General features: G+C 41.5%; 1 protein-coding gene across 1 annotated transcript; it reads right to left on the bottom strand.

Annotated features, from left to right (window-relative positions):
• Positions 1-3,411: 3,411 nt before the first annotated feature.
• On the bottom strand, positions 3,412-26,447 carry RAB32 (RAB32, member RAS oncogene family). The gene is made up of 3 exons (XM_045865706.3): positions 25,897-26,447; positions 9,311-9,588; positions 3,412-4,566 (listed from the first exon to the last, which is right to left on the bottom strand). Exons 1-3 carry the CDS (start codon positions 26,144-26,146, stop codon positions 4,417-4,419), a joined length of 678 nt encoding a protein of 225 aa, XP_045721662.1. The 5' UTR covers positions 26,147-26,447; the 3' UTR covers positions 3,412-4,416.
• Positions 26,448-27,035: the final 588 nt, after the last annotated feature.

Raw genomic sequence — 27,035 nt, 5'->3', positions numbered from 1 at the left:
ATACAAATTAAAAATAAGCTTAAGTCTCCTTGTGGAAGTTAAGGGAAGAAACTCCTCGCATCCATGTCCCTTCCCCGTTTTCTCAGTGTTTACATTTGAAAACTTGTAAGTTAGTTCTCTGTCTCTTTGATATGTATGTAAATCTGTTTTAAAGCTAAAGAAGCCTCTCTCCAGGCTTTCTCAAGGACATCTTTGGGAGCCATTTCTTTGCAATGTATTTATGAGAGACAGCGTCCCTATCTCCCAATTTCTGTGGTAGGGGAGAAATCTCACACCATCTTGCACAACTACCTCCTGCCATGAAGATATGAGAAGTGATTTCTCCTTTGGATAAAGAAATGAGCTAATACAGATGGTCACCCCAACTATCAAGTGCATTTAGGCTGAACCGTGTGTGACAAAATGTGCCAAGGCCTCTTACCCGAGAACGACTTCTGGTTTACCTTGAGAACAAGCATAACATGGGTTGTATCTTCTGAGCTATACAAAAGGGCCTTTTAATCTCTAAGCTATTGCTCCTGAGGCAGACATTCTGGCTCGTGCTTATTCAATAAACATCGTTTTCTCTCTCTTCTACATTTGTGGAGCGGTCTTCTGGATGGGAGATTTTGTTTGTTATTTCCCCAATGATCGCAGTTTGGCCTCTCAGCAATATATGGGCACAGACTCAGGTGCACAGCAACACTAGAGAGAAACTGGGAGGTATCTATCAAATCAAATCCGGTCAAAAGGCAGGTTGTGAACACCGATTTTCCTGTATGTTCACCAACATCAGGGATACACTCAAACTTACACATTTCTTGCGGCATCTGATAATTTTTTTTTCTTTTACGTTTCCTGGTTACCCAGATTTAACACATGAATTGCTTCTTCCGAAAATTCTGGTTTTACATTCTTTGCCCATTTTTACTCATTGTCTTAGGGTTTATTATCCTGCTTTATTGACCCTCATCCAATTAAGTGGGTTGCAAATATTTTCTTTTGTCTGTGGCTTGTTATAATTTTACTTATAATCTCTTGTTAGACATGACATTGATGCAACCAAATGTATCTATATTTTCCTCTTTGGCTTTAAGCATTTGGGGATTTAAAAAGGAATTTCTCAGCCTGGTGTCAAAATTTTTTCCATACATGCCGAAGTTTTGTAGTTGTATTTCTTGTTTTTACATTTAGGTTATTAATTTCCAGACTGTATCACTGTGAGGAACAGCACAATAGAGATAGGACTTTTTTTTTTACCAAATGGCTAATTGTACAAAGTTACTTGGAGATTAGTCCAGCCTGTCAGAATCCTTAAGCCTCCATTTTTTTCAGTGGATGAAAGCAGATTTATACTACTTGTTCACTGTTTAAGCCATTCAGACTCTTTAATAACACTGATGTATAAATGGAAATAAAAGTGCTATATTTTAAAAATGTTCATGTTTTAGGTAATGCCAGATTTCAAACTCAAACACTTTGACTATTACTGCTCACTATAAGGGATTTCGAAAGGAACATCACCAGATTTTTTTTAAACATATATTTATTTATTAGAGAGAGAGAGAGAGAGAGAGAGAGAAAGAAGGAACAGAGGGAGAGATCTCAAGCAGACTCCCCACTGAGCAGGAGCCCAATGCAGCGCTGGATCTCACGACCCTGAGATCATGACCTGAGCCGAAACCAAGAGTCAGACACTTAACTGACTGAGCCACTCAGGTGCCCCTCACCAGATTTTTTTTTTTTAAAGCAGATTTCTGAGCCCCATCCCCAGAAAAATATTTAAATAAGTCTGAAGTGAGGCTCAGGAATTTTCATTAAGCAATTAAGTGAATAAGGAAATAAGTATTCTCTCCTTTAGCCATTTATGTAACTTACCCTAAATTCAAATTTTATGTTCAAGTTACAAAAACAAATTATGGTGAGAATTTAGGAGTAAAGCAAAATACTCGGTTTTACTTCTAAAGTGTAAGAAATGATAAATAGGGGGACACCTGGGCGGCTCAGTCGTGAAGCATCTGCCTTTGGCTCAGGTCATGATTCCAGGGTCCTGGAATCGAGCCCCACATTGGGCTCCCTGCTCAGCGGGAAGCCTGCTTCTCCCTCTCCCACTCCCCCTGCTTGTGTTCCCTCTCTCACTGTGTCTCTCTCTGTCAAATAAATAAATAAAATCTTAAAAAAATAAAATGATAAATAGAATAAACTATCTCACAATGACAAACAGAACCCTCAGTGTTCATAGAGAAACCATTATCTAAGGGACTCTCAATACTTAAGATTATCCTCAGAGAAGGTAACAAACGTGGTAAAGGTGGGCAGAGAGTGCAATACTCCTGATTTTGCTCAAACACAATGAATTTCTTGTAAAAACGAAAATCAATGTTTCTAAAAAAAGAAAATTCCAAGAAGACTTGTCACTTTCAGTGACCACCCAGAATAAGCTTTAGGTTTCTAACATTTAGGTTTTGGCACCAACTTTTCATACTACTTACACAACTGGACTTTGGAATCAATATAGATTAAGAAGTTGTAAAAAAATTAAATTAAATTAAAAAAAAGAAGTTGTACTTTGGGGCGCCTGGGTGGCTCAGTCGGTTAAGCGTCTGCCTTCAGCTCAGGTCATGATCACAGGGTCCTGGGAATGAGTCCCATGTTGCGCTCCCTGCTCAGCGGAAGCCTGCTTCTCCCTCTCCCATCCACTTGTGCTCTATCTCTGTCTCTCTTTCTCAATTTTTTTTTTTTTTTTTTTAAAAGAAGTACTTGGTACCTAAACCAGAAAAAATTTTAGAGTATGACACATGTTTCTTAGAAAGCAAGATTTAATGCAATATATTTTAACAATTAAGAGGGGCTATATTAACTAAATGGTAAGTGATATTTAAATAAGGGGCTTCTTTATATTCCTTAACTTCAGAAAATCTAATTCTATACAGAATACATGTCCCAAAAGATTAAAGAGCTTATTTACTTAAATGTAGAACATATAAACACATTTGTGATTCCTAGGCAAAGCTTAGGTTTAATGAGAAGAGCAAGCTACATTTTATAACCCATGATAACTATTTATTCCCAGAATACACCTGTCAGAGCAGATGCAATTCCTGCTAGGTTTTTGTTCCCCCTGCTCTCAATAAATGCATGGATCTTTCCTACCCACATTCATAATAATGTATAAGACAATTTGATCAATGCCTCATTTTGTATTAGCTCTGGCTTATGTCACAAACACTTTTAAAATTCCTTTGAAAGAAATAGGTTGGTAATGTATGGTGATTAACATAACAATAAAAAAAGGGAAATAGGTTGGACCTTTCAGATGACAGCAAGTCCCTTAAAAACAAAGGGAAAAAGTGAACAGACACAAAGTTTTGTAAGGCAGAAAAGTACACCCCATTTACCTTTCTAGAACCATATTAATTCACAAAAACAAGGTTTCAGTCAAAATATTTATTTTTTTCCTTAACTGGGTTAAGTGGTAATACAAGTACGAGGCTGCCTTAAGTTCCTCATGTGCTATACTTTAAATGTCCCAAACTTTACAGAAAACTACACATGACCTATTTTCTTTCATAATTCATAATACAGAACCTCAGCTTTCATTGTATATGCTTTGAAGTGACTTCTCTCTGCGACCATTACTAATACAGATTTGAAAAGACTAGCTCCAGTTGGAGAGAAGTGCAACAGTAATACCAGCCAGGCTCCCAGGTACAAAAATAAACAACCAGGAGGAAGAGGGGGTAAAAAAAAAAAACAGAAAACTGGAGTGAGAGAGAAGGAATGTTCATTTATATTGTTTCCAACTGCCAGCAACCAAACCAGAGCTAGAATCCAGCGCCATGTGCGTGCTGAGTCCTTGGCAAGGACACGCCACGCTGGCTAGGGCTCGTGAAATTATAATATTTAAGGATAACAATTTTACATGAAGTACCAAGGTTTGAAGTAGGGAAAAAAAAAAAAAAAAAAAGGAAAAACTGCAAAAGAGGAACTTCAGGGCTTCTGTGACTACCAGAGTCTGCAGCCTCCCTGGAGAGTGAGACTGGACTGTGAAGACAAGACACGGACCCATAGCCTTGCTCAAAGACTGCAGGTCCGGCTTCTTACCACCCCAGCACTACCACTACGAGGCACAACTTGGAAGCTGGTAAGGGGGGGGCCATCATTTAAAAAGATGTTACAGAGGATGTAAACATTATCCTGAACTCATGGCGACCACCAGAAAACCCCCGTGTGGGCGCAGGCTCCCGGGGGTGCCATTGCTGTCGTTCCGAACAGGGAGAAAGATTCATCCAACCCGAAGAAAAACCAGAGCATTCATTTAAAGTGCAGCCCCGGGAGGACTCGCAGAACAGCACACCCGCCACCTTATCCGTCCTCAGGACTGGCTCCCGCCCAGGCAGGCTGCATTCTGCACGCGGGACAGAAGCTGAAGCCATGTCAGCAACACTGGGACTTGCTCTCTGCGGTCAAGGTCTCCTGATCCAGTTTAATTTTGTCCACGTCGTTTTCTTCATTTGGAAAGCTTTGTTGGTTTGCGAGAATATTCTCCACGAGGAACCGGGCTGCTTCATCGATGTTCACGTTATCCTGTAATGCAGAAATGATGAACGGGATGAATTCCAAGGATTAATGCTTAGAAGAAAGCATGAGTATTAATGGGACAAGCACAGTTTGTCAGAGGGGGCGTCCACCATCTTCTTCCTCACTACAGGGTATACACCCTCAGAGGTCAATGCCATTGAGTAATGTGGCTACAGAACTCTCTTCTTTTCACAAAGGATTCCCCTTCCTGATGTTCCTGTTTCAAATTTTTTGCCCCCGAGGTTCAATGAACCATCTTCAATGGTTGAAAAGGAAGCATCATCCCACGCTGGGTTGCCACTCACATAAATGAAAGCACTGAGATGAAAAAGTTTCTGCCCTTGAACATTTAAGTCAAGCATTCAGCATACATTATGAAGAGGAATGTCAACGGGTTCACACATTAAAATATGGTAAATGCATCATGTCGTTTCCCCATCTCTGAGTACAGATTATTACTTCTAGTTGTCGTGTGTAAATTAACCTGAAACAATGTTGTAGGTGTGATGTCCATTAAAAATACCCTAAGGAATCACTGGCTATCACAACATTTGTGTGACAGATTTATTAGCTGTCATTAAATACACGAGTCACACATATCAAAATCTGGGCTTTTTAAAAAAATATTTAACTTTTCATTTCTAAATGATTTCAGATTGACAAAAATGTTGCAAAGTAGCAAAAATTCCTACAGACCTTTCACTCATATTCCTAAAATATTAACATCCCGGATATCCAGATTTCCAGATAAAATCAGGACATTCGATAATAGTGTCAGCATTAATCATGAAGCTTATTCAAATGTCACCATTGTCTCAATGTCCTATTTGTGATCCAGGTGACCGGCTGTATTTCGTGCTCGTGTCTTCTTGGTCTCCTTTAACCTGGGACAGTTCTTCAGTCACCTTGCCTTTCATGACCTTGACTCTCTCGCGGCAGCATACTGGTCAGAGACTATCCCTCAGTTTGGGCTTGTTTGAGGTTTCCGTATCATTAAACTCAAGTTATGCATTTTTGACAGGAGTAAGTGATGTGTCCCTCTCAGCGTCCGAGAGGCACACTTGCTTAACGTCATGTCTGCCAGTCTTCTCCACTGAATAGTTACTACTTCTCCTTTGCACTTAGTAAGCTCAAATATGGAAATATCCTATTTTTCATCATAGTTTTCCCCATTAACTTTAACATCAATTAATTCTTCCCTAAAACAGCTATTACCATGGTGATTAAAGGTGACTATCTGGGGTACCTGGGTGGCTCAGTCATTAAGCGTCTGGCTTCGGCTAGGGTCATGATCCCAGGGTCCTGGGATCGAGCCCCGCAAAGGGGTCCCTGCTCGGCAGGAAGACTGCTTCTCCCTCTCTCCCTCCCTCTGCTTGTGTTCCCTCTCTAGCTGTCTCTCTGTCAAATAAATAAATAAAATCTTTAAAAAAATGTTTTAAAAATTAAAAAAATAAAGGTGAACTATCTATTTCCATCATTCCTTCTACATTTATTAGTTGGAATTCTACTGTTAGGAAGAGTTTCCTCTTCTCCTCTACTTGTTCATTCGTTTATTCCTAACATGGATTATTATTTTATTCTATGGAATAGATGCATTACAAGTTATTTACTTTGTTGCTCAAATTGTCTTGGATTTTTGGAGCTCCTGTAAGTAGGGTCCTGTTTCGTTTTGAAGGGTCTCCATCATTTTGTGTTTCCTTAATTTCTGGTACCACAAAATATCTCTGTTGCATCTTTACTTTCCTTGTCCCACCAATCCTGGAATCAGTCATTTCTCCATTAAACTTCTGTTCTTTTTGCAGGAGAACAGTATTTAAAAACCAAATTCTGGGGGTGCCTGGGAGGCTCAGTCAGTTAAGCATCTGACTCTTGATTTCGACTCAAGGTCATGATCTTAGGGTGGTGAGATTGAGCCCCACATCGGGCTCTGTGCTCAGTGGGGAGTCTGCTTGAGATCCTCTCTCCCTCTCCCTCTGCCTCTGCCGCTTCCCCAGCTCATGCTCTCTCTCTAAAATACATAAATAAAATCTTTTTAAAAATAATAAAAAATAAAAACCAAATTCTGGGGACTAGAAAGCTCATTGGACCTGTGGTGTCATTGCTCCTGAGCAGGCAGAGCTAGTAAACATACATATGCCCTCTACAGGCACGTAGACATCAATTTCTGTGTTTATCAGTTTATACATATGTGTATATAGACACACATATAAACACAGAAACATATTTATACATACATATAAAACATTAAGTTCATATTGATCTCTCCAATTTCGATCTAACAACATGAGGCTCATTCTAGCTATCTCCCTTATCTGCTATACTTTCTCAGATAGTGAGAAACCTGCAAGACTTGGGCTATTCATTCGGGTATCTTTTCCAGAATCAAGCTTTTTTTTTTTTTTTTTTTACCTCCACTCCCACGGTAAGCATTAACTTTAATTAAAGTATTGATCTTTGAATGTCCAAAAGTCATTTAGCCCCCACCATTCCCTTTAACTCAAAGAATTATAATGCTATTTAACCGCATTTAGTAGCAATTGATCAGGAACAGAAAATCCCATATTGTAATTAGCCACACATTTTCGTATTGGAAATCCATTATTTCCCATAAAGGTGAAAAGATGAAGTTCATGAATTCAAGACTGTCTTTTGGCTGTGTTCCCGTTAAAATTCAGATCACAGGAATTCAAGCAGAAATCAGCTGGGAAGTCAGCTGCCGGCCAGCGCAGAAATACAGGCATTAGTGACACTCGGCCAGTACTTTAAGCCTCGACTAAAATCTTAACCTAAATTTCGTATTACTGTTATTCTCTTGGAACATTCCTGGATTACTACTGAAGAAATTAGGCAGAAGGTGTTGCTAATAGATTTGTAGGAAAGCACAGAACAGAGCTGAAACTTCTACGATTAACCATTGTTTTCCTTCTCCACTCACAGGTAACCCTGTTATAAATGTAACAAAGAGGATGACTTCACAGTCTCAAGCTACACGCCACGTGACGCTGTTTCTGAATCTTCCATCTAGATTCTGGGGACGAATTTGGATTTATTACCTGAATGATTAATTCAAACAAAACTTAGAGAAGAAATTTTATCTGTAATACATGCATCTCTTCCCGCAAATCTCATGCTCTAGTAAACACTGCACGTACCACGGATTATTTCCCAACAAAGCTGGGACGACAAGCAAATCAGCGACAGACCCTCCGCGGATGCAGACGGAGGGCGTGGCTTTCCGGACACGTGCCCCCACGAGGCGCCGCCCCTCCTGCCATTTCTTCTGCCTGCCTGGCTAAGAGATCGCGCGGCACCCAGCCCCGCACTGCAACTTTCTTCTGCCACCACTTTTTTTTTTTTTTTAAAGATTTTATTTATTTATTTGAGACAGAGAGCACATGAGAGGGGGGAGGGTCAGAGGGAGAAGCAGGTTCCCTGCCGAGCAGGGAGCCCGATGCGGGACTCGATCCAGGGACTCCAGGATCATGACCTGAGCCGAAGGCAGTCGCTTAACCAACTGAGCCACCCAGGCGCCCCTGCCACCACTTTTTATTCACGAAACTAGATCTTAAGATTCTAGGATGTATTTATTTAAACAAATAGCCTTTAGCTTAGGAGTAAAAACGTCTGCCTCCAGCAGACACTAGTTTTTCCGATGACTCCAACATTGCTCAGTTATCTCCAGAGCCGCTTTTCTGTGCAGTCTCTCATAGCTTTGCTTTCCTTATTCTGATCATCAGCGGCACCAAATCATCTTCTACTTTTAGGGTGGGTTTCAGGTAAAGCTAAAAGTAACCTAGCCGTAAGTAGGTAATTTAACCAGTAGATAAACCCGGTCACATTTGTTAGCTAAGAGAAAAAGGCTTTTAAAAAAATATATACCTACAAGAAATCCACAGAAGGCATCCCAAATGCTGGGACTGTGTTAAGATGCACAGTCTTATGGTTTGGACTTTGTCATTACAGAATTTCTCCAACATTTCATCATTCTGACATAAGTCCGACTGTTATTTGACCTCTATAATGTGAAATTTCCAAAGCACATCAACAAACTCCCTCCCCACCAATATTTTGTGCTTGTGATTTTCACCTTTGCTTTCTTATATATCTAGGCTGGCAAGATTTTTAACAACCAACTTAAGTGTTTTCTGTTTTTCTTCATAAAACACTGTATCCCATAATAGATGAAAGAAAAAATTCTCACTCCACTATTCATGAAGCATGTCACAAGTGTTGATACTTTCCTCTTGTTCAAATTCTTTCATACACAATTAATCTGAAACTCTTCAAACATCTGAATACATCTCTCTGATACTTTCAGTGTCCATTTTTGTTAGTACTGCACATGACCCACACATTCACCAGTGTCATCTATGTCACTATATTTCGTGAAGCCTTCAGTAAAAATCAAAAATGCTTGGGCTTGACAAGACACTTTATCCCCCCATAAACTCCAGTTGCAGAAGTGCTTCATTTAAAGGCTCCAACTCAGAGAATGTCATTGTTCTTTGCTCTAAATAATAACTATTTTTTATTTTGATGGAAAACCTGCCCTTCTATTCACTTCCACATTAGCCAATTTTGAAAGCATTCCTGCTGCCCACTCAAAGAAACTATAACATATCCATGCTCTACTTTGCTTTTTTCTAGGCTCCCAAAAACCACTCACATAAACCCATCTAAAGATTTTAAAGTTACAGCTCAGATTTTCGAGCTAAGAGCAGAGCAGATACAAACACAAAGCAGATCTCACCTTTGCAGAGGTTTCAAACCATCCACTGAAACCATGTTCTTTGCAGAATTGGTCCATCTGGGGAGGATTCTGGCCACCATCCTTTTTTTGGTCACATTTATTAGCTAAGAGGACAGCAGGAATAGGGCTGCCATTTGGAAGGTGGACTTTACTATCCAGATCACTTTTCCATTTTAAGACGGCCTCAAATGTGGAACTTCTCGATATATCAAAGACTACAAAAGCACCAACAGCTTCTTTGTAGTATACTCGGGTCATGTTGCCAAACCGCTCTTGCCCTAAAAATAAAGAAGATATTAAGAGCTCATAATTCAGACAGAGTCTATATTTAGATATAACCCCTCTGACCCTAGGCATAGTGCTATAAACACGTCTCCCATTCCATAGCAAAGAAACTGGTGGGATGAAGGATGCACAGAACCACGTGACTGATCATGGGGTCTGAGTACACAATCAACTAGCTTTATGTTCTGCGCGTGTCCAACACATGGTCCATAAACATCCAGATGACAGGGGCACCTGGGTGGCTCAGTTGTTAAGCATCTGCCTTCGGCTCAGGTCATGATCCCAGGGTCCTGGGATGTTTGGGCTCCCTGCCCGGTGGGAAGCCTGCTTCTCCCTCTCCCACTCCCCCTGCTTGTGTTCCTACTCTCGCTCTGTCAAATAAATAAAAACTTTAAAAAATAATAATAATAATAATAATAAACATCCAGATGACAGTGCTTAAAGCTACAGGGCCCATCGCTCCCCCACCTCCCACTCCCTCTGGTCTAAGAGAAGAGTTACTGGGCGCCTGGGTGGCTCAGTTGGTTAAGAGAAGAGTTACTAAAGGAAAAAAGAAAGCTGGTGGCAGAGGGGAAGAAGAGATGAGAATAGAAGAAAATGAAGCTTGCAGGAAGAAGATAAGTATGGTGGGTAAAATGCAGTCAAAAAGACTAGGACTGGCTATGAGATAAAGGAGCTCATCTTTCCTCCCCATCTCTTTCCTGCAACCGCTTTTGACTCCGCATGCAAGATTGCTCTCCTCCAAGAAAGCAGACACATGCAAACCTACAAACAAAAGTGGCATATGTGGCTGTGTGATTAAAAGAAGGATCAACTATAGAGTCTTCAAGTATCATACTTTTAAAATAATTTAACATGTTAAATACTTTGGGGAAAATTCCACTGCTTCACATACTACATGGGACTTTGCAAAGCATCCCCTTTCTGTCTGGTCTTGCTCTTTGACACAGGAGGGACCCTAATCTTCATCTGACAGATGAAAATCCACGCGGACAGCTGCTTGGACAGGATGCCAGTGGCACTGACAACATAAGGCAGGACTACAGCCCGGGTCTCCTGGCTCCCACACACCCATGTTAATACGATGCTGGCCATTCTGAATCATCCTGTAGTCGCCTTGACTTCTAAGGCGTTTACCTTCAGTCTGTCAAGTTATGGACTAGAGTGCTCAGGAAAAATGGCAATCAGTGCAAATCTAAGATGGGTAACTCTGACCAGTGATAAAAACAAAACTGATAGGACACTTTCCTGTTAAAACACATGATGGGGGCGCCTGGGTGGCTCAGTTGGTGAGCGACTGCCTTCGGTTCAGGTCATGATCCTGGAGTCCCAGGATCGAGTCCTGCATCGGGCTCCCTGATCAACAGGGAGTCTGCTTCTCCCTCTGACCCTCCTCCCTCTCATGCTCTCTGTCTCTCATTCTCTCTCTCTCAAATAAATAAATAAATAAAATCTAAAAAAAAAAAAAACAAAAAAAAAAACATGATGAAAAACACACGTTTTCTACATTTTATGGAGAGTAATAAATGCAAAGCTAGCCACAAAAAAATATTCCTTCTCCAAATTCTACTATAGCTTCATACAGTTTTAGATATAGCTTAGTGAAATAATGGAAGAACACAATAGGCAAACTTAAATGGATACACTTGAAGTTCATTTGGTTTGTGACAACTCCTCATACGGGCTTATCTGAAGTGTATTATGATGATCCAGATGTCTGAACTTCATTGTAACAAATGGTCACATATGAAACCTCACTATCATGTTCATATTTTATTGGTAGGTAAATCTGACCAGCCAATTATATAGCTTATTTAATCTCAATGCTGATATCTATAAGAAGTTAACATTGTACCATTTTCCATAAACATACACTTAATAATCACACATGGCAAATTCACAGAGGATATACCAACTGGTCAACAAAGTCAGTATCACTATTCTGCAAAAAGACGACGTATATTGCATTAAAGTGGTTCTGACTTCAATTTTAACTAGAGAGCACATACTACTGACTTTTTAGTTTTATAAATCTTAATTATTAAATATAAAATGACTATGGCAACATGGGAAACTAGCCTCATTAAGACAGTCCAGATTATAAGATTATTTCACAGTTACAAGAAAGTACTCTTTTGGACTATCCCTTCAATTTAGAAATGCGGGTAGGGTGCCAAACTAGTAAAAGTATAGAAATCCAGAAGTTATGAAGAACCATTAAGCTTCACTGACTATTGTTTTGTTTACTGAATCATTTATAAAGCCCTAAAAATACTTCTTTCAACCAATCTTACTAAATCATATTCAAATCTGTCCTCATATAAACTTCTTGGTAAAACATAAGAAAGTCAGAAATGTGTATGACAAGTAATTTTTGAGGTGGACCCTGTGGCTTAGAAACCTCAAGTTATTTTCCCTAGGTTCCAAGGTGAGGATTCAAAACTCTGCTAGTTTCAGAGTGTGCTTTCTAACAACCACACCATACAGCAACTCAAAATAGTGTCAATTACACTATTAAGCAGATGAAAAGGAGAGGTACAGCCTGGGAGAAAAAAGATGCAAATCCTAGATCTAGTAAAGGACTTATACCCAGAACATATAAAGAACTCTCAAAACTCCAAAGTAAGAAGATAAAAAATCTAATTAATAAAGTAAGCAAAAGACTGGAACAGACACTTTATCAAAGAACGTATACAATGACAAATAAGCAAAGGAAAAGATGCCCAACATCATTAATTATTGGAGAAAGGCAAATTTAAATCACGACAAGCTGCCCCTTCATGCCCACAAGAATGGCTAAAATAAAAAGTCTGATTATACCCAGGACTGGTGAAGATGTGGAGCAATCAGCTCTTATACACTGCTGGTAAGAATAAGAATTTAAAATAGTACATCCACTTTGGTAAACAATTTGATAGTTTCTTAAAAATTTAAACATATGTCTACCATCAACCAACACATTCCACTCCTAGGTATTTGCCCAAACAAAATGAAAGCACATGTCTACACAAAGTCATGTTTGTGAATGCTCATAGACGTTTTATTTTTTATTTTTTTTAAAGATTTTATTTATTTATTTAACAGAGAGAGAGATAGCGAGAGCAGGAACACAAGCAGAGGAGTGGGATAGGGAGAAGCAGGCTTCCCGCGGAGCAGGGAGCCCGATGCAGGACTCGATCCCTGAGCCGAAGGCTCGATCCTTAACAACTGAGCCACCCAGGCGCCCTGACGTTTTATTTTTTTAGCCAAAACAGCAATGAATAAAGTATGGTATATCCATACAATGAAATATAACAATAGAAAGGAAAGGAACAAACTATGGATACAAGTAACAAAATGGATGAATCTCAAAATAATGATGCTGAGTAGAAGAAGCCAGACCAGAGAGGGAATAGGTATTACTCTATGAATACATTTATATCAAATCCTTAAAAATAAAAACTATAGTGACTTAGTAAGAGGAAGCACATCAATGATTGTCTTCGGCAAGGCAGAGAGATGAGTTACAAAGGGGCAAGAGGAAATACTTTTGGGGTGATGGAAATGGTTGCAATCTTGATTACAGTGATGTTTCACTAGTGTTTACATATGGCAAAACATCAAATTGTACAGTTTGTTGTATGTCAATTATATATCAATAAAGTAATAAAAAATAATACCTACCTCGGAGGCTCACTGGGAAGGTTTAATGTAAAATGCCTGCCTGAGAGTCTTTTAGGGCAGAGTACGACAAACTATAATTCATGGTCAAATTCGGCTAAAGTTTTATCGGAATCTTGTCGCCCTCATCTGTTTATGGGTTTCTACATCTGTTTTCATTCTACCATGGCAGAGTTGAGTAGTTGCAACAAGGAATGAATGGCCTACAAAACCTAAAGTATTTGCTACTTCTGTTCTAGGGGGTGAGGGATGGTCTATCCCTTGAACTGGAAGTGCTATATAAAAATCCATGAAGGCATGTACTTAAAGTATAATTTACATGCACAGACCTTAAGTTCAAAAAGTAAAATGCCAGGCCCATAGTAAGCACTGTGTAAATGTTAGCTAGTATTAACTGCTCAATAAATGTATTACATGATGAAAGCCTGAGCATCCTCTTTAAAATTGTGCAACTAAACATGGCAAAGCCTTAAACTAGTTATATGCTATAGTGGTGAAAACAGTCTGCAAAGGAAAATGAACTTGAGGAAAGTACAAATATACTAGAGAATCAAAATATCAAGCACTAAAGGTCAAGCAACCCCAGGCATGTTAACTTTCTCTGCCAAATAAGTGGAGTGTCTTTAAGGATCTTTAGGGATCTTCTAAGCCCTCCCAGCTCTCCCTTCTGATGTTTTAAGTTTCTCTGTGATAACTTTAATATGATTTTCTAAAGATTCTGCAATCACTGAATCCAGACAGCAATGGGGATCAAATGTAAATAATCCAGAATCAAAAGGCCACGCCATGCATTTAGGAAAATAGCTTACTTTCCAACAGAATAGTAAAGTATACTTCCTATTTTACTGAGTTCATCATCTCCTTTTTTAAAAATTCTGAAGTAATCCACTACCGCTTCAGAGATATTCCTGAACTGGTCAAAACAAGTAAAAACCACACATTTCTAAAATACATTAAATTTAATTACAGAATAGAGAAAGATACAATGAATTCATTTAAAATAATAATCTTAACATAGGGCGCCTGGGTGGCTCAGTCGTTAAGCGTCTGCCTTCGGCTCAGGTCATGATCCCAGAGTCCTGGGATCGAGTCCCACATCGGGCTCCCTGCTCGGCGGGAAGCCTGCTTCTCCCTCCCCCATTCCCCCTGCTTGTGTTCCCTCTCTCACTGTGTCTCTCTCTGTCAAATAAATAAATAAAAAAAAAATCTTTAAAAAAAAAAAATCTTAACATAAATTTAAGAGCTGTTCTCCAAAAAAAAACCTAACAAGGTAAAATCTAGATTTAACTATGTTGGTTTCAAAGGTTGGAATGCAGAGATACGTTAAACTCTTCCAGCTGTTAAACTAGAAAATAAAGGAAACTTTGCTACTAGAGTAAGAGTTGCATCCCATAACTTTGTTATTATTACTCTCTGGGTAATTTTATCTCTTCCCTTCTTATTGCCTAAAAGAAAGAACTATAGTGGAAAACAAAACAACTGTTCCCAAATATTCCATTCTCCTCCACTTCTAGACGAAGGATCACACTCTTCTGCCCCCACTAAATTAGGAGTGGCTACGAACTAGTCTTGGCCCATGAACTGTAAACAGAAGTGTCATTTCTAAGCAGAATCACTTGGGTGACAGTGTCCTTGTCCTGCTGCAGCAGGCTTGAACCCTAATTTTGAGATGACCACATCAAGAGATGGTAGAGCCTCTGTTAGCCTGAGTCTTCTGGTAGCTCCAATGCAAAACTGCCCTCACATCCTTCCCTCCATCCCAACCGCTGCCCTCACTATGGACATGTAGAAAGAGTGAGGAATAATTATCTTCAACCACTGACATATTAATGTTGTTGGAACCCCAACATAACCTAGTCTATCCTGACTGATACAACTCCCAAATATATATATATATTTTTTACCTCGTATCTAGATTTGATTTCCACTAAAAAATATGTATTAGGTTCCTTCCATGTACCAGGCACTGTGCTGGACACTGGTGAACATCACGGAACAATGAATATGATTTCCTCTCCTAAGGAGCTCACAGTCTATTTGAGGGAACAGACACACTGATACCATGGTGTGTTAGGTGTAATCAGAGATACGAAGAGTATATTATGGTAACATACAAAGGGATGCTATTCAGAGAGGTATGTAAACTAATCTTATTAGTTGTTTCTTATCAAGAAATGCCATTCAGATGCTTAGTTGGACACAACAGCTTCACATATTTAACTTCTAGATACAACTTCCAACAGTGCTGAGTCTTCCCCATGAGAATGCTGCATTCTGAGGCACCTGGGTGCCTCAGCTGGTTAAGCGTCTGCCTTCAGCTCAGGTCATGACCTCAGGGTCCTAGGATAGAGCCCCAGGTCGGGCTCCCCGCTCAGCAGGGAGTCTGCTTCTCCCTCTCCCTCTGCCCCTCCCCCCCTGCTCATGCACAAGCTCTCTAATAAATAAATAAGTAATCTTAAAAAAAAAAAAAATGATGCATTGTACTACTTCCCTCTCACAACGCTTTGGGAGTTAGCCCTAAGTTTAAAAAAGGGCTAAGGACCAAATTAATGGAAAAAACTTTCATATTTACATTAAATTGCACAGGAATTCTGAAGAATCCTAGAATTATTTTTTCTTAATTTTAGACAAAAAAATATAAAGAATACTCTCTGGGAAGTAGCCAATCAGCCATTCTAAGCTCAGTCCAAAAAACTTTATTTTTCTTGGATTCTACTTTACATAAATATGTAAATAAAATGCAGGGAATTCCTACCATGCTGACTGCTCCTGGGTTGTGTCCCAGGACAGGACAGGGTAGAGATGTCTGCAGTTATTAAATACAAAGACAGATGCATGAGTTTTGTTTCATGGAGTGTATGTGTGTATGTGTGTGTAGAGTTAAAGCTTATGGCAATATAAAAACTCGGCAGGACCTGGGAGATCTTCCTCTAAATAGGAAGTAGCTCAAACAGGGTGGGGAGATTGTAAGCAACACAACCTTCTGTAACCAGTGCTGTAGTCATTTCGTACTGGAGGAGGAGGGACCACTTTCATGCCTTCCTGAGCAACACTTAGATGGACAACATTATAACTGAAAGAGGATACCCCATATCATCTAGTCCAACCTCTCTTGTTTTATAGATGAGAAAATAAAATCCCAGGGAGAAGAAATTACTCCAATTCCCGAGTTATCTATTATCCAATGTGCTGTCCAATCTGTTAGCCAAAGACTTTCTGGAGTACATGTTGCTCCATGTCCCACGTTTCCAAACAGACCCAAGGCAGTGCCATGGGCCTAGGACGACTCTCCACAAGGAGAGCACAGCCCTATCGCACAAGGGAAACCCCTTCTCTAAGTCTCCTAGGGCTTCACCATAGCAGCTATGGGCAATGCTCCAGTGCTGAGTGCTTTAGTTACCCCAATAGTAGGGCAGCCTCTGCTGTGGGCAGACTGCCGAAATATTCCAAAGGATTCTAAAATGTTTTAGCTTTTAAAAAATTCTGTTACTTCCTTTTCTAGAAGAGGGAACCTTTATTATAACTAGACATCATGGCAATGAGAATGAAGAAAAAGCACAGTGCTAGTCATCTAGGCTCAAAGACATTTAAAGATGCACAACTTATATACCCAAGTGGATGAAGCTTAAGGTATATATGGTGGCAAAAAGATCAAAATGCTTATGTAGTATTTGGGAGTATCCAACACTAATGACTTGAAAAGGAGTTGAGGTAACATATTTCCAAAAATACATAATTGAATTAAGGAAAAGAAAACCACAAAATAATTTGCCCTCTTTCTTTATATGTAAATTTCCAAAAGGAAAGTATTTCCTCTCAGTGTTTGAAAAGGAAAGGACTACATTCTGAATGGTTATCGGAAAGAGAGGCCAGAGATGCTCTCTTTTGTGATTTTAATCACTCCCTTTGTTTAGTTTTTTAATGTTCATCTCAATATTTTATGATCATGACCTCATTTGATAAATAACCTAAATATTTCCTCGCATTATTTGAAACTCAAAATATAAATTTCACCATGAAACACAAATCAAAGTAATGAGACAACTGGTGTTTAGTATTCCAAGTAGAAATGCTTACCCTTTCCCACCGAGAATCACTGAGCTACATAGTCTTACTCAAGGTGATCCAGAGGAAAAGTATAGTTTCTAATTAGTGCTTGTAAACTCCTTTAAAAAAAATCCTTAAATCTCATTGTGCGGTTTAGAGATGAAGCACTGCTAACTTGTGTTAGAAGGCCAATAGATCAAGACCAAGTCAAATTTCATTTCAATCCAGTCATCAGGGGCACCTGGGTGGCTCAGTTGGTTAAGCGTCTGCCTTTGGCTCAGGTCATGATCCCAGGGTCCTGGGATCGAGCCCCACATCAGGCTCCCTGCTCAGTGGGGAGTCTCCTTCTTCCTCTGTGCCCTCTCTCTCTCTCTCAAATAAATAAATAAAACCTTTAAAAATAAATAAAAATAAATCCAGTCATCAGTTCTAAAAGGATAATTATCCATTAAAATTTTTTATACCATGATATAGGCAACAATGTGATGTCATAATGGGTCTTGGGTTTGTCAAACAAAAGAGTAACAAACTGAATACAGAAACAAAATAGGAAAACACCTAAATTAAAAGGAAAATAAACTGCTTTCGAGATGGTAGCAGTGGTAATACTGAGTAGTTCTCAAAATTACCTATTCCCCGATCAACTCAGACTCTGGATTTCTCTTTTTGCTACCTTAAGATGACTGGGCTTTTGTGGTATTCAGTCACTGTGTAAGGCCTTATTCTGTGGGACTATAAAAAGAATGGCTGACTTTAATCAATCTGAAACAAGGAATAAAATCAAAATATCTTTTTGATTTGTGTTCAAAGTCATAAGTAGTTTTAAAAGTTTAAGATATTAGCTTTTTCCTTTCTTACCTAGTTATTCAACAAGAGCAAGAAATGTGCCATCTCTGTCCTGTAAATGCTCTTGTGTCCATACACTACCCTCAGAGGGAGGCTCTTGAGATAGGCACACAGACGAGCAGGAGGTGATGTGAAATCGAGAAGAACTCCGGGGTCATGGAAGGTGAGCGTGAGGGAAAACGGGGAGCAGGCAGGTTTGCCCCGTTAAGCGGAGAACTCCTTGAGTGAGGTGAGAGGATCAACCTATCCCCAGGGTGCAGCAAAGCCAATGACAGAACAACTTCTCCTCAACTTTAGTAGAAATCAGATTGCACGTAGTGCTTGGTAGTTGCAAATTTCCAGGCCCTACCTCTAGGAATTCTAAATTGGTAAGTATGGAGAATTGGTAGTGGTCTATTCCATTATCCCCTCACAGAATTTTATTTGGGGAAGCAGAGTCCAATTAAAAAAAAAAAAAAAAGGGCCCTAGATCTCCCAGCAGTCCTCACAGCAAGGCATGCACATCTGCTTGGACCACAAAGACGAAGACTATGACCAAGGCATAGCTGGGCAGTGCTCATGTCAGCTTCAGTCCATGAGGACTTTAGGGTTCTGCTCAGCAGCTGTGGACTGCCCAACCACAGGCTTACCAGGTGAGAGAATAAAACTTTTTGTTAAGGGGTGCCTGGGTGGCTCAGTCGTTAAGCATCTGCCTTCAGCTCGGGTCATGATCCCAGGGTCCTGGGATCAAGCCCCGCATCGGGCTCCCTGCTCCATGGGAAGCCTGCTTCTCCCTCTCCCACTCCCGCTGCTTGTGTTCCCTCTCTCGCTGTCAAATAAATAAAATCTTAAAAAAAAAAAAAACTTTTTGTTAAAATCACGATGCATAGGGATGTTTGTCAGAGGTAGCCAAATCGATTTGACACAGTTGATGCTAAAGAATCTGCATTTTATGGGGCACCTGGGTGGCTCAGTCCATTAACCATTTGTCTTAGGCTCAGGTCATGAACTCAGGGCCCTGGGATCAAGCCCCACATTGGGCTCCCTGCTCGGAAGAGAGCCTGCTTCTCCCTCTCCCTCTGCTGCTCCCCCTGCCTGTGCGTGCGCTCTCTGTCAAATACATAAAATCTTTAAAAAAAAAAAAAAAAAAAAAAGAGAAGTGAGTGGAAAGAATGGGGAAGAAGAGAATGTAAGGCTAACTGTCAAGAGATCCTTAAACTAAACCCCTACTATCCATTTATTTTTATGTGGCTCTTCTTTCTCAAAAGAAGAGTGGAGAAATTATGTGTCTAGCCTCCTTGGTTATAAAAAGCACTTTTGAAAATATAATTGAATAGAATTCTAAAGCACTTTTATCTCGATCTTTTACCTCACCCTGCAGAATTCCACCCACCCCCTCCATTTATATGTCTGCACTGTTCTCCCGCTCCAGGAGATCTCTGCAACCACAACACAACCTAAACTTGTCGACTTAGTCCACTCTCTACTACTTAAGTGTTGATTAAGTGTGAAATCATCACCAGTTTAAGGATATGCTATCCTCAGGCTACAAATCTAAGGCCTTCAAAGTTTTCTTCTTTGGAAGAGCACTTTCTTTCATCTCTCAATCTTTTCTAACAAATGCCTAGAAATATGTATCAATCATTGTTTTCTATTTTCTATATTTTATAATGCTTCGACATCTTGGGGCCTTGGGGACCAGTGGAGGGACTGCCCCTTCCAGCTAGCTAGTTCTTAGAGACAGACAGCAAAGCACCTGCTGAAAGCACATCTTTGATAAGCAAACCAACCAATCCAGAGTCCTCACCACGCATCTGCCTCCCTTTTCAGGCTCCTGCAGTCTAGCACACTATCCGCCTGCCCTAAATCACCCATGGCCGGGTACTAAACAACCACAGACCACCCCTATAGCCCAACGCCCACTCAAATATTCCAAACTAACCAACCCTAAGCTTACTCAGCTTGCCTATGCTGTCTTGTCCATTCCTTCCTGCAAAAACTACAATAAAGCCTAGCCCATGCTCTTCCCTTGCTCCTTCTGCCTCTTGACCAACCCCGGTGCTTCCCCTTGTGGCCCTGTATAGGGCAGCATGCTCCCTTCTCTTGGGAACTATGAATAACAAACCATCTTTTCAGTGGTGACGATCTGGTGTGTTGGCCTTACCACACCTGATAAAAACAAAATCCTGGGTATGCCTTAAAACAGAATAAGAATCCTTGAAATTTCCATATCAGCTTAAGAAAATCAGAAGGTCAAGAAAACATATACATAATGGATAAAATTTCTCCTAAAATACATTTGAAAGTAACATTGCCTCTCTAGAATAATGCACGGCTTAAAGGTTTAAAAAGTGAAATCAGAGTAGACCCTGCAAACATCTATAATTATTACTGTGCTTTTCCAGGGTGTGCTCTGCAAGTATGTATCAATAAAACGGCTTTGTTATCTCCAGAAAGTCCACACTGTGGAAACAGTCTTTCAAAATGCCCCCCCAAAATGATGGAGCCCATCAAAAAGTATGCTGGAAGTTCTGTGTTAATTAAGAAGAGTGTAACTGGGGGCACCTGGGTGGCTCAGTGGGTTAAGCATCTGCCCTCAGCTCAGGTCATGATCTCAGGGTCCTGGGATCGAGCCCCATGTTGGGCTCTCCGCTCAGCGGCGAGTCTGTTTCTCCCTCTGTGACACCTCTCACTTTCACTCTCTCTCAAATGAATAAATAAAATCTTTAAAAAAAAAAAAAAAAGTATAACTGGAAATTCTGGATTGATAACATAAAGAGATGGTAATTATTACAATGGGTATAAAGTAGGAGTCATATGAGCTACTGTAAGAATGACCAGAACATTTGCAAATTTAGACAAGAGTCTGTTAAACTGTTCGACAACAATCTTTAGACTGTTTTGACACCAGTGAACCCAAAATCCACTACACTATTAAAAGCTTGTTTTCATATCTCAGAGTCATGAGACATGTCTCTGTACAGTGCCATTGATTATCTGTGTTCTCTTGGTCAAGTTACGACACTTCTCTGTATTTAGGCTATGGGATCTCTAAAAGCCTTCAAGATCTTCAATTCAAACAATAGAATGATTAGGAAAACGGTTGGGAAAAAAGGTCAAGTTTTAGTGGTTTTTATCAATGTCCCCCTCTCTCTACCACTAACATGGGCACTTTTCAGCCTATGTGGGACAACTGAGGCAACTGAAAAAGGTAACATATTAATTTAAAAAAAAAAAGGAAAGGCAAAAAGCACATCATTATCAGGAGAATTTCCACGTGCAGTAACAGAAATATGCTGTTAACGCTGCTCATCCTGCCTGGGCAATTGTGGGTGCAAAGTCCAGACTGGGGCACCCAAAGATGTCTCCGGACTCATGAACTGAGGAAGATTTAAAGATGTAAAATGGGACGGTAGACTTCACGTGTAATTCAGCACAGCAGCTGAGTGTGCATAAGGCTGAGGATGGCGAGATTATACAAAAGTCAGATATAATGAAGATTTTTAAAAATCCCTTTAAATGAGTTATTAAGTAATTGGAAAGTCATTGTAATAGTTGGTGTTTAAGATGGAGATTACAAATCTAATTCCTCAGAGCATTGCTTCTTCATATTTAGAAGAAACCCGAATATTAATAATTCTTGACTAATAGATACATTGAAGGTCAAGAAAGCATCCGAGATAATATTCCAGATTCTTGTTCATGTGGGTTATAGGAGAGTTATGAAAGCAGGCAAGAAGAGGCCATGAGGTACAGGGACTGTCAATGTAGAAGATGGAACAAGGGAAGTAGGATCCATGTTCTAACTTAGGATGGGAATCAAAACAATAAAAAGTGAATCTAAGTATGCTTTATATAATTTATAATGTCTTCCAACCAAGCATTTTATGCTCTAGGTAAATAATATTTAGAGGAACTTCTAAATAGAAGGTTCCTGATCTGTTCTTGGGCCCAAAGGAGTGTTATCCATTCAGATTATTTTATATAGAAATACTGATTCTAAAAAGTGAAAGGTGGCAGAAGAGATCAGTTCCTCAAAAAATGCTCCTTTGGCATAAGGATTATTTTGAACTAAAGGCACTTGAAAAAGAGCAGGTTTAAGAAGGGTGCTCTAATCTCCCCTTTTTCTCTCTCAAAGCAGATTAGAATACTCTCATGTGAGAGATGTCCTCTCTTCTCTAGGAGGAAAGAAACATTCTTATCACCAGGGATGGGAGTCAAAGTGGAGAGATGTCTCTACAAACAGACTTTATAAAATAACTCTTATTTTCCTTTAGCTTCCCCATATTAGTTATTTTCCCACAATTCCTTCTCCTTGTTCAACCTGGTATAAAAGCACTTAGGTTTTGCCACTTCTTTGGGTGTTCATTTTCTTATGAGGGCTCCCGTGTCAGAGAAAACGTATGTGAAATAAATTTCTGCTGTTAATCTGTCTGGCATCGATTTAATTTTCAGGTCCCGCTGAAAACTCTAAAAAGGGAGGGATAAAATTTTGCCTCTCCTGCAAAAGTAAATCACTTCAACAAATACAGGAAGACTACACTGTATTAGATCTAAATGGACAAACTGGTTTCTTTCTTTTAAAGATTTAGTCTAGACCAGCCATTCAACCGACCTGGAAAATTCTATAGTTGCTAATAAAGTTATAATAAGTAGTAAGCCAAATACTACTTCATCTATAATACATATGAAAGGGCGGATCAGATTCTGCTCTGGGAAATAACCTAGTTTGCAGTGACATGGCAAACAAAATGCACCAAGAAGGCTGAAATTGCTGGTAAATACGGGGCCCATCAGGAATATGGTGAAGAAAATTGAAATAAGCCAGGACGCCAAGTATACTTGCTCCTTCTGTGGCAAAACCAAGATGAAAAGATGAGCTGCGGGCATCTGGCGCTGTGGTTCCTGCATGAAAACAGTAGCCAGTGGTGCCTGGACCTACAGCCCAGTAAAGTCAACCACCAGACGACCGCAGGAATTGGGAGACCAGTAGAAGCTCCACCATTTAAGACATTGCTGGCCTATGATAAATGGGTTAATTTATGTAACAACAACAAAAGGAAGCTTAGAGACATCTCTTGCTACATCTTTTTTTTTTTTTTTTTTTAAGATTTTATTTATTTATTTGACAGAGAGAGACACAGCGAGAGAGGGAATACAAGCAGGGGGAATAGGAGAGGGAGAAGCAGGCCTCCCGCGGAGCAGGGAGCCCGATGCGGGGCTCGATCCCAGGACCCTGGGGTCATGACCCAAGCCGAAGGCAGATGCTTAATGACTGAGCCACCCAGGCGCCCCGTCTTGCTACATCTTAATAGTATTATTAAACTTCTTAAAATTTTATTGACGACTTCAGTAACTTAGTATATTTCAGTTAATGTGTTAACAGCAATCTCAAGGGGCGCCTGGGTGGCTCAGTCGGTTAAGCAGCTGTCTTCAGCTCGGGTCATGATCCCAGGGTCCTGGGATCGAGCCCCATGTCCAGCTCCCTGCTCAGCAGAGAGCCTGCTTCTCCCTCTCCCTCTGCCTGCTTGTGTTCTACCTCTCTGTCAAATAAATAAATAAAATCTAAAAAAAAAAAGCAATCTCAAAACAGGTGTGAAGTAAGGGACAGTTGCCTAACATAAAAATTGTACTGAATTACATCTGGATTTTAAAGCTACATTCATTTCACACAGTAAAAAAGCATTCCGAAGGCCCGTACCCAAGGGTCACTATGGTTCCTGATCTGAAGAGTTCAGCTGAAACTGCTTGGCCACATTTATGGGAAATGTCTGGACAACTCCCACCTGTTCTACTTGCCAAAGTTTCCAAGTATATAGAGACTCAATGGAATTCCTTTACCAACTCTCTCATCTCTAAAGCCACGACGAAAAAAATAGTAATAGCACCACATCTTAAGTTAGTCATATCAACTGACCAGTTCTACCTACTGTTTTACAATAAAGGAATATTTCCATCCTTTGAGGATTCAATATGATTCAATGGGTTACTACATAAGGCAAATACGTTTAGCCCTGGGGAACTTTCTGGAGTGGCCTTCAATTTGCCTTCATTACATCATTACGACTTAATTCAAATGGTTATGAGCTAGGATTCACTAACAGGTCAAATATTCAAAGCAAACGTACTCTCTAAACCTCAAGTGAAAGCCAAATTATTTTTGTGGCAGCTTCCTTATATATTAAGATCCCATCTCTGAAAATCTTATTTAGAAGGTGAGCCTAGTAATTTCTAATTACCCCATTCGTTTACCTCAAATCTTATTAACATCTGGTGTGTACTTGCTGAATGGTATCTCGCATCCAGGAATCCCCGTTAGAGATCTTAACATCTTGCTTTCCTTCCTGACAAAGCTCAATCTTTGGATTTAGGCAAAAGTGCAAGCACATTCCATCTAGGCCAATATGTACCAGAGCCTGACAAGACTATGTCCCCTTCCTGGCTGCATAGGTCTGTTCAAGGTGGACAAAAAAAGGGAAGAGGTGATACCCAGGGAGAAAATTACTCATGATTTTGCTTTCCCAAGTCTCCAAATACAAGTATTTTTGCGTGAAGCTTAAAAACACAAATGTGCCAATAAAATCTTTTATTTACCTGCAGTGAGGCCCAATGATAATTTAATAGCTAAAAATGATATTATTTTACAAGAAGAATAAGGCAAAGTCAACAACCCTCCTACGTGGGGGTTTAAAATCATCTTCATGGAAACCTACAGCTACACTGAAGATTCCTGGAGAATGACTATCACATGGTAAGGCAACCTTTAGAATTTATGACCTCGTCAAGAAGCAATACTAGTATTCTTAAGTGTTCTGTGAAACAGCAGGAAGTATTTCAAAAGAAGCCTCTGGCTTCAAAAGATGACTCTTCAAACGAACTTTTGGTTTTCTGTAACCAAAAGAAAAAAAAAGCTGAGCCCAGGGCTGATCATCCCCCTTTCTCTGAGGAACTGACATATATAAATTTATTCTCATATCTGAGGCAGAAAAGTCTGTTCTTAAATAAGTGCGTATATAGGTTCTAATTCTTCAATACTTTCTCATATGGAATGAGCTGTTGATGAAAAGAGCACTACCTAGCAGACAGACCTATGTCGTCATCCCCCCCTACTCTGCTACCAGCTGGGCGACCAAATCGTCTAAGGCTGATGCATCTGTAAGATGAAGAATGGTCTCTCCAGCTCTGAACTGTCTCCCATGAAAATTCTCTATCGCAGACTGAGCTTCTTACCAGCAATGATTGAACAGGGTAACTTTTGGTATCACTTCCATATTTAAGCTTTCCAAAGTTAACATCTTTTTAAATGCCCACCCCCCCACCAGACAGAGTTCAAGTTTTCATAAATTAAAGCAAGGAGATAAGTACCCTCTCAAAGAGGGGTATTGTGCTCCTAAATGGCAACTGAAAGCAAATGACAGAGAAACAATATATTGGGGTGTGGGGTGGAGAGGGGTCCAGGAGTGGGGCTAGGTGTTGGTTTAGGGAAGGAGGAAGGATCAAGAGCAACCTTCGCAAATCTTCACCTTCGGAGGAGGGGCACGGAAGGGCCTGGCCTAGGAGAGCACCTATCTGAAGAATGGAGGTTCACTCACAAAGAAGGGTCTCAGATCTAAGGTGCGTGACGACAAACATTCTAAAAAGGAACCTGGGGACGCCTGGGTGGCTCAGTCGGTTAAGTGGCTGCCTTCGGCTCAGGTCATGAGGACAGAGAAAGGCTGAGGACGGAGAAAGAGGACGAGACTGAGCGGAGCCCCCCGCCCGCCGCTTACCCGCGATGTCCCAGAGCTGCAGGCGCACCAACGTCCGGTTGTCCCAGTTGAGGACCTTGAGGGCGAAGTCCACCCCGATGGTGGCCCTGTAGTGCTGGGAGAAGAGCTGGTGGACGTAGCGCTTGATGATGCTGGTCTTGCCCACGCCGAGCTCACCGATGACCAGCACCTTGAAGAGGTGCTCGCGGGTCTCGGGCGCGGCGGCCCCCGCCGCCCCCTGGCCCGGGTCCCCGGGTCCCCCGCCCGCCATGAGCGCCGGCCCCGCTCAAGTCGGCCGCCCCCCCTTCCCGCGAGCTCGGGCTCCGCGCCGGGGCCCCCGCCCTGTCGCGCTGTCCCCGCGCGCCCGCGGAGCCCCCGCCGGCCGTCGCAACGTCCCCGAGGCCGGCCGTGCGCCCGCGCCACCGCCTGACGGGTCACAGGACCCGGAACCGGCCGCCGCGGCCGCCGCGCGGGGCGGGCAGAGGTCCGGGGGGCTGGCCTGCGGGGGAGGACCCGACGAGGAGGCCGCTTCCCGCCGCCGCCGCCCGAGCTCCGGGCGGGCTGGCCCGAGTTCGGCACTTCCTGCGCCGGGGCGTCCCCTCGTGGCGCGGGTGCGCGGAGCCCGGCCGCCCCCTGCCGGCCGGGGGAGCCGCCCGGGCCGCGCAAGGTGGGCCTGATAAAGTGCCGAGGCCCGGAGCCGGCTCGCGAACGCCGGGGCCGAGCGCGGAAGGGCGGGGCTGGTGGTCAGGGGCGCGCGCTGGCCTGGGGCGAAACCTCCCTCCTGCCTCTGCCGGGAGAGGGTTTAACACCTGCGGATTTCGCCTCTGATTTCTTCCAGCGGCCCACTGTTGGAGAGAGAGGGAATGGCAGATTGACCCTGAACTTGACAAAAGACTGATAAACGCTTTAGTATTTAAGTGAGGGACTGGGTCTGAGGAAAAAGACGTTAAGACCTCTGAAACAATCGGGGCGCCTGGGTGGCTCAGTGGGTTAAGCGACTGCCTTCGGCTCAGGTCACGATCCTGGAGTCCCGGGATCGAGTCCCGGGATCGAGTCCCGGGATCGAGTCCCGGGATCGAGTCCCGGGATCGAGTCCCGCATCGGGCTCCCTGCTCGACAGGGAGCCTGCTTCTCCCTCTGACCCTCCCCCCTCTCATGTG

Source organism: Mirounga angustirostris, unplaced genomic scaffold (genome assembly GCF_029215605.1).
Source record: "Mirounga angustirostris isolate CCGP_5_RB_7025 unplaced genomic scaffold, mMirAng1.0.hap1 SCAF_8, whole genome shotgun sequence".
Classification (NCBI taxonomy): Eukaryota; Metazoa; Chordata; class Mammalia; order Carnivora; family Phocidae; genus Mirounga; species Mirounga angustirostris.
This window is presented reverse-complemented; position numbering and strand designations above follow the sequence as displayed.

Coding starts and splice junctions, on each gene's coding strand:
- RAB32 (XM_045865706.3), bottom strand. CDS start 26,146: ATGGCGGGCGGGGGACCCGGGGACCCGGGCCAGGGGGCGGCGGGGGCC. Junction 9,589..25,896: donor GCAGCTCTGGGACATCGCGG/GTAAGCGGCGGG, acceptor CTTTATTTTTAG/GGCAAGAGCGGTTTGGCAAC. Junction 4,567..9,310: donor GGTTTGAAACCTCTGCAAAG/GTGAGATCTGCT, acceptor TCTGCATTACAG/GATAACGTGAACATCGATGA.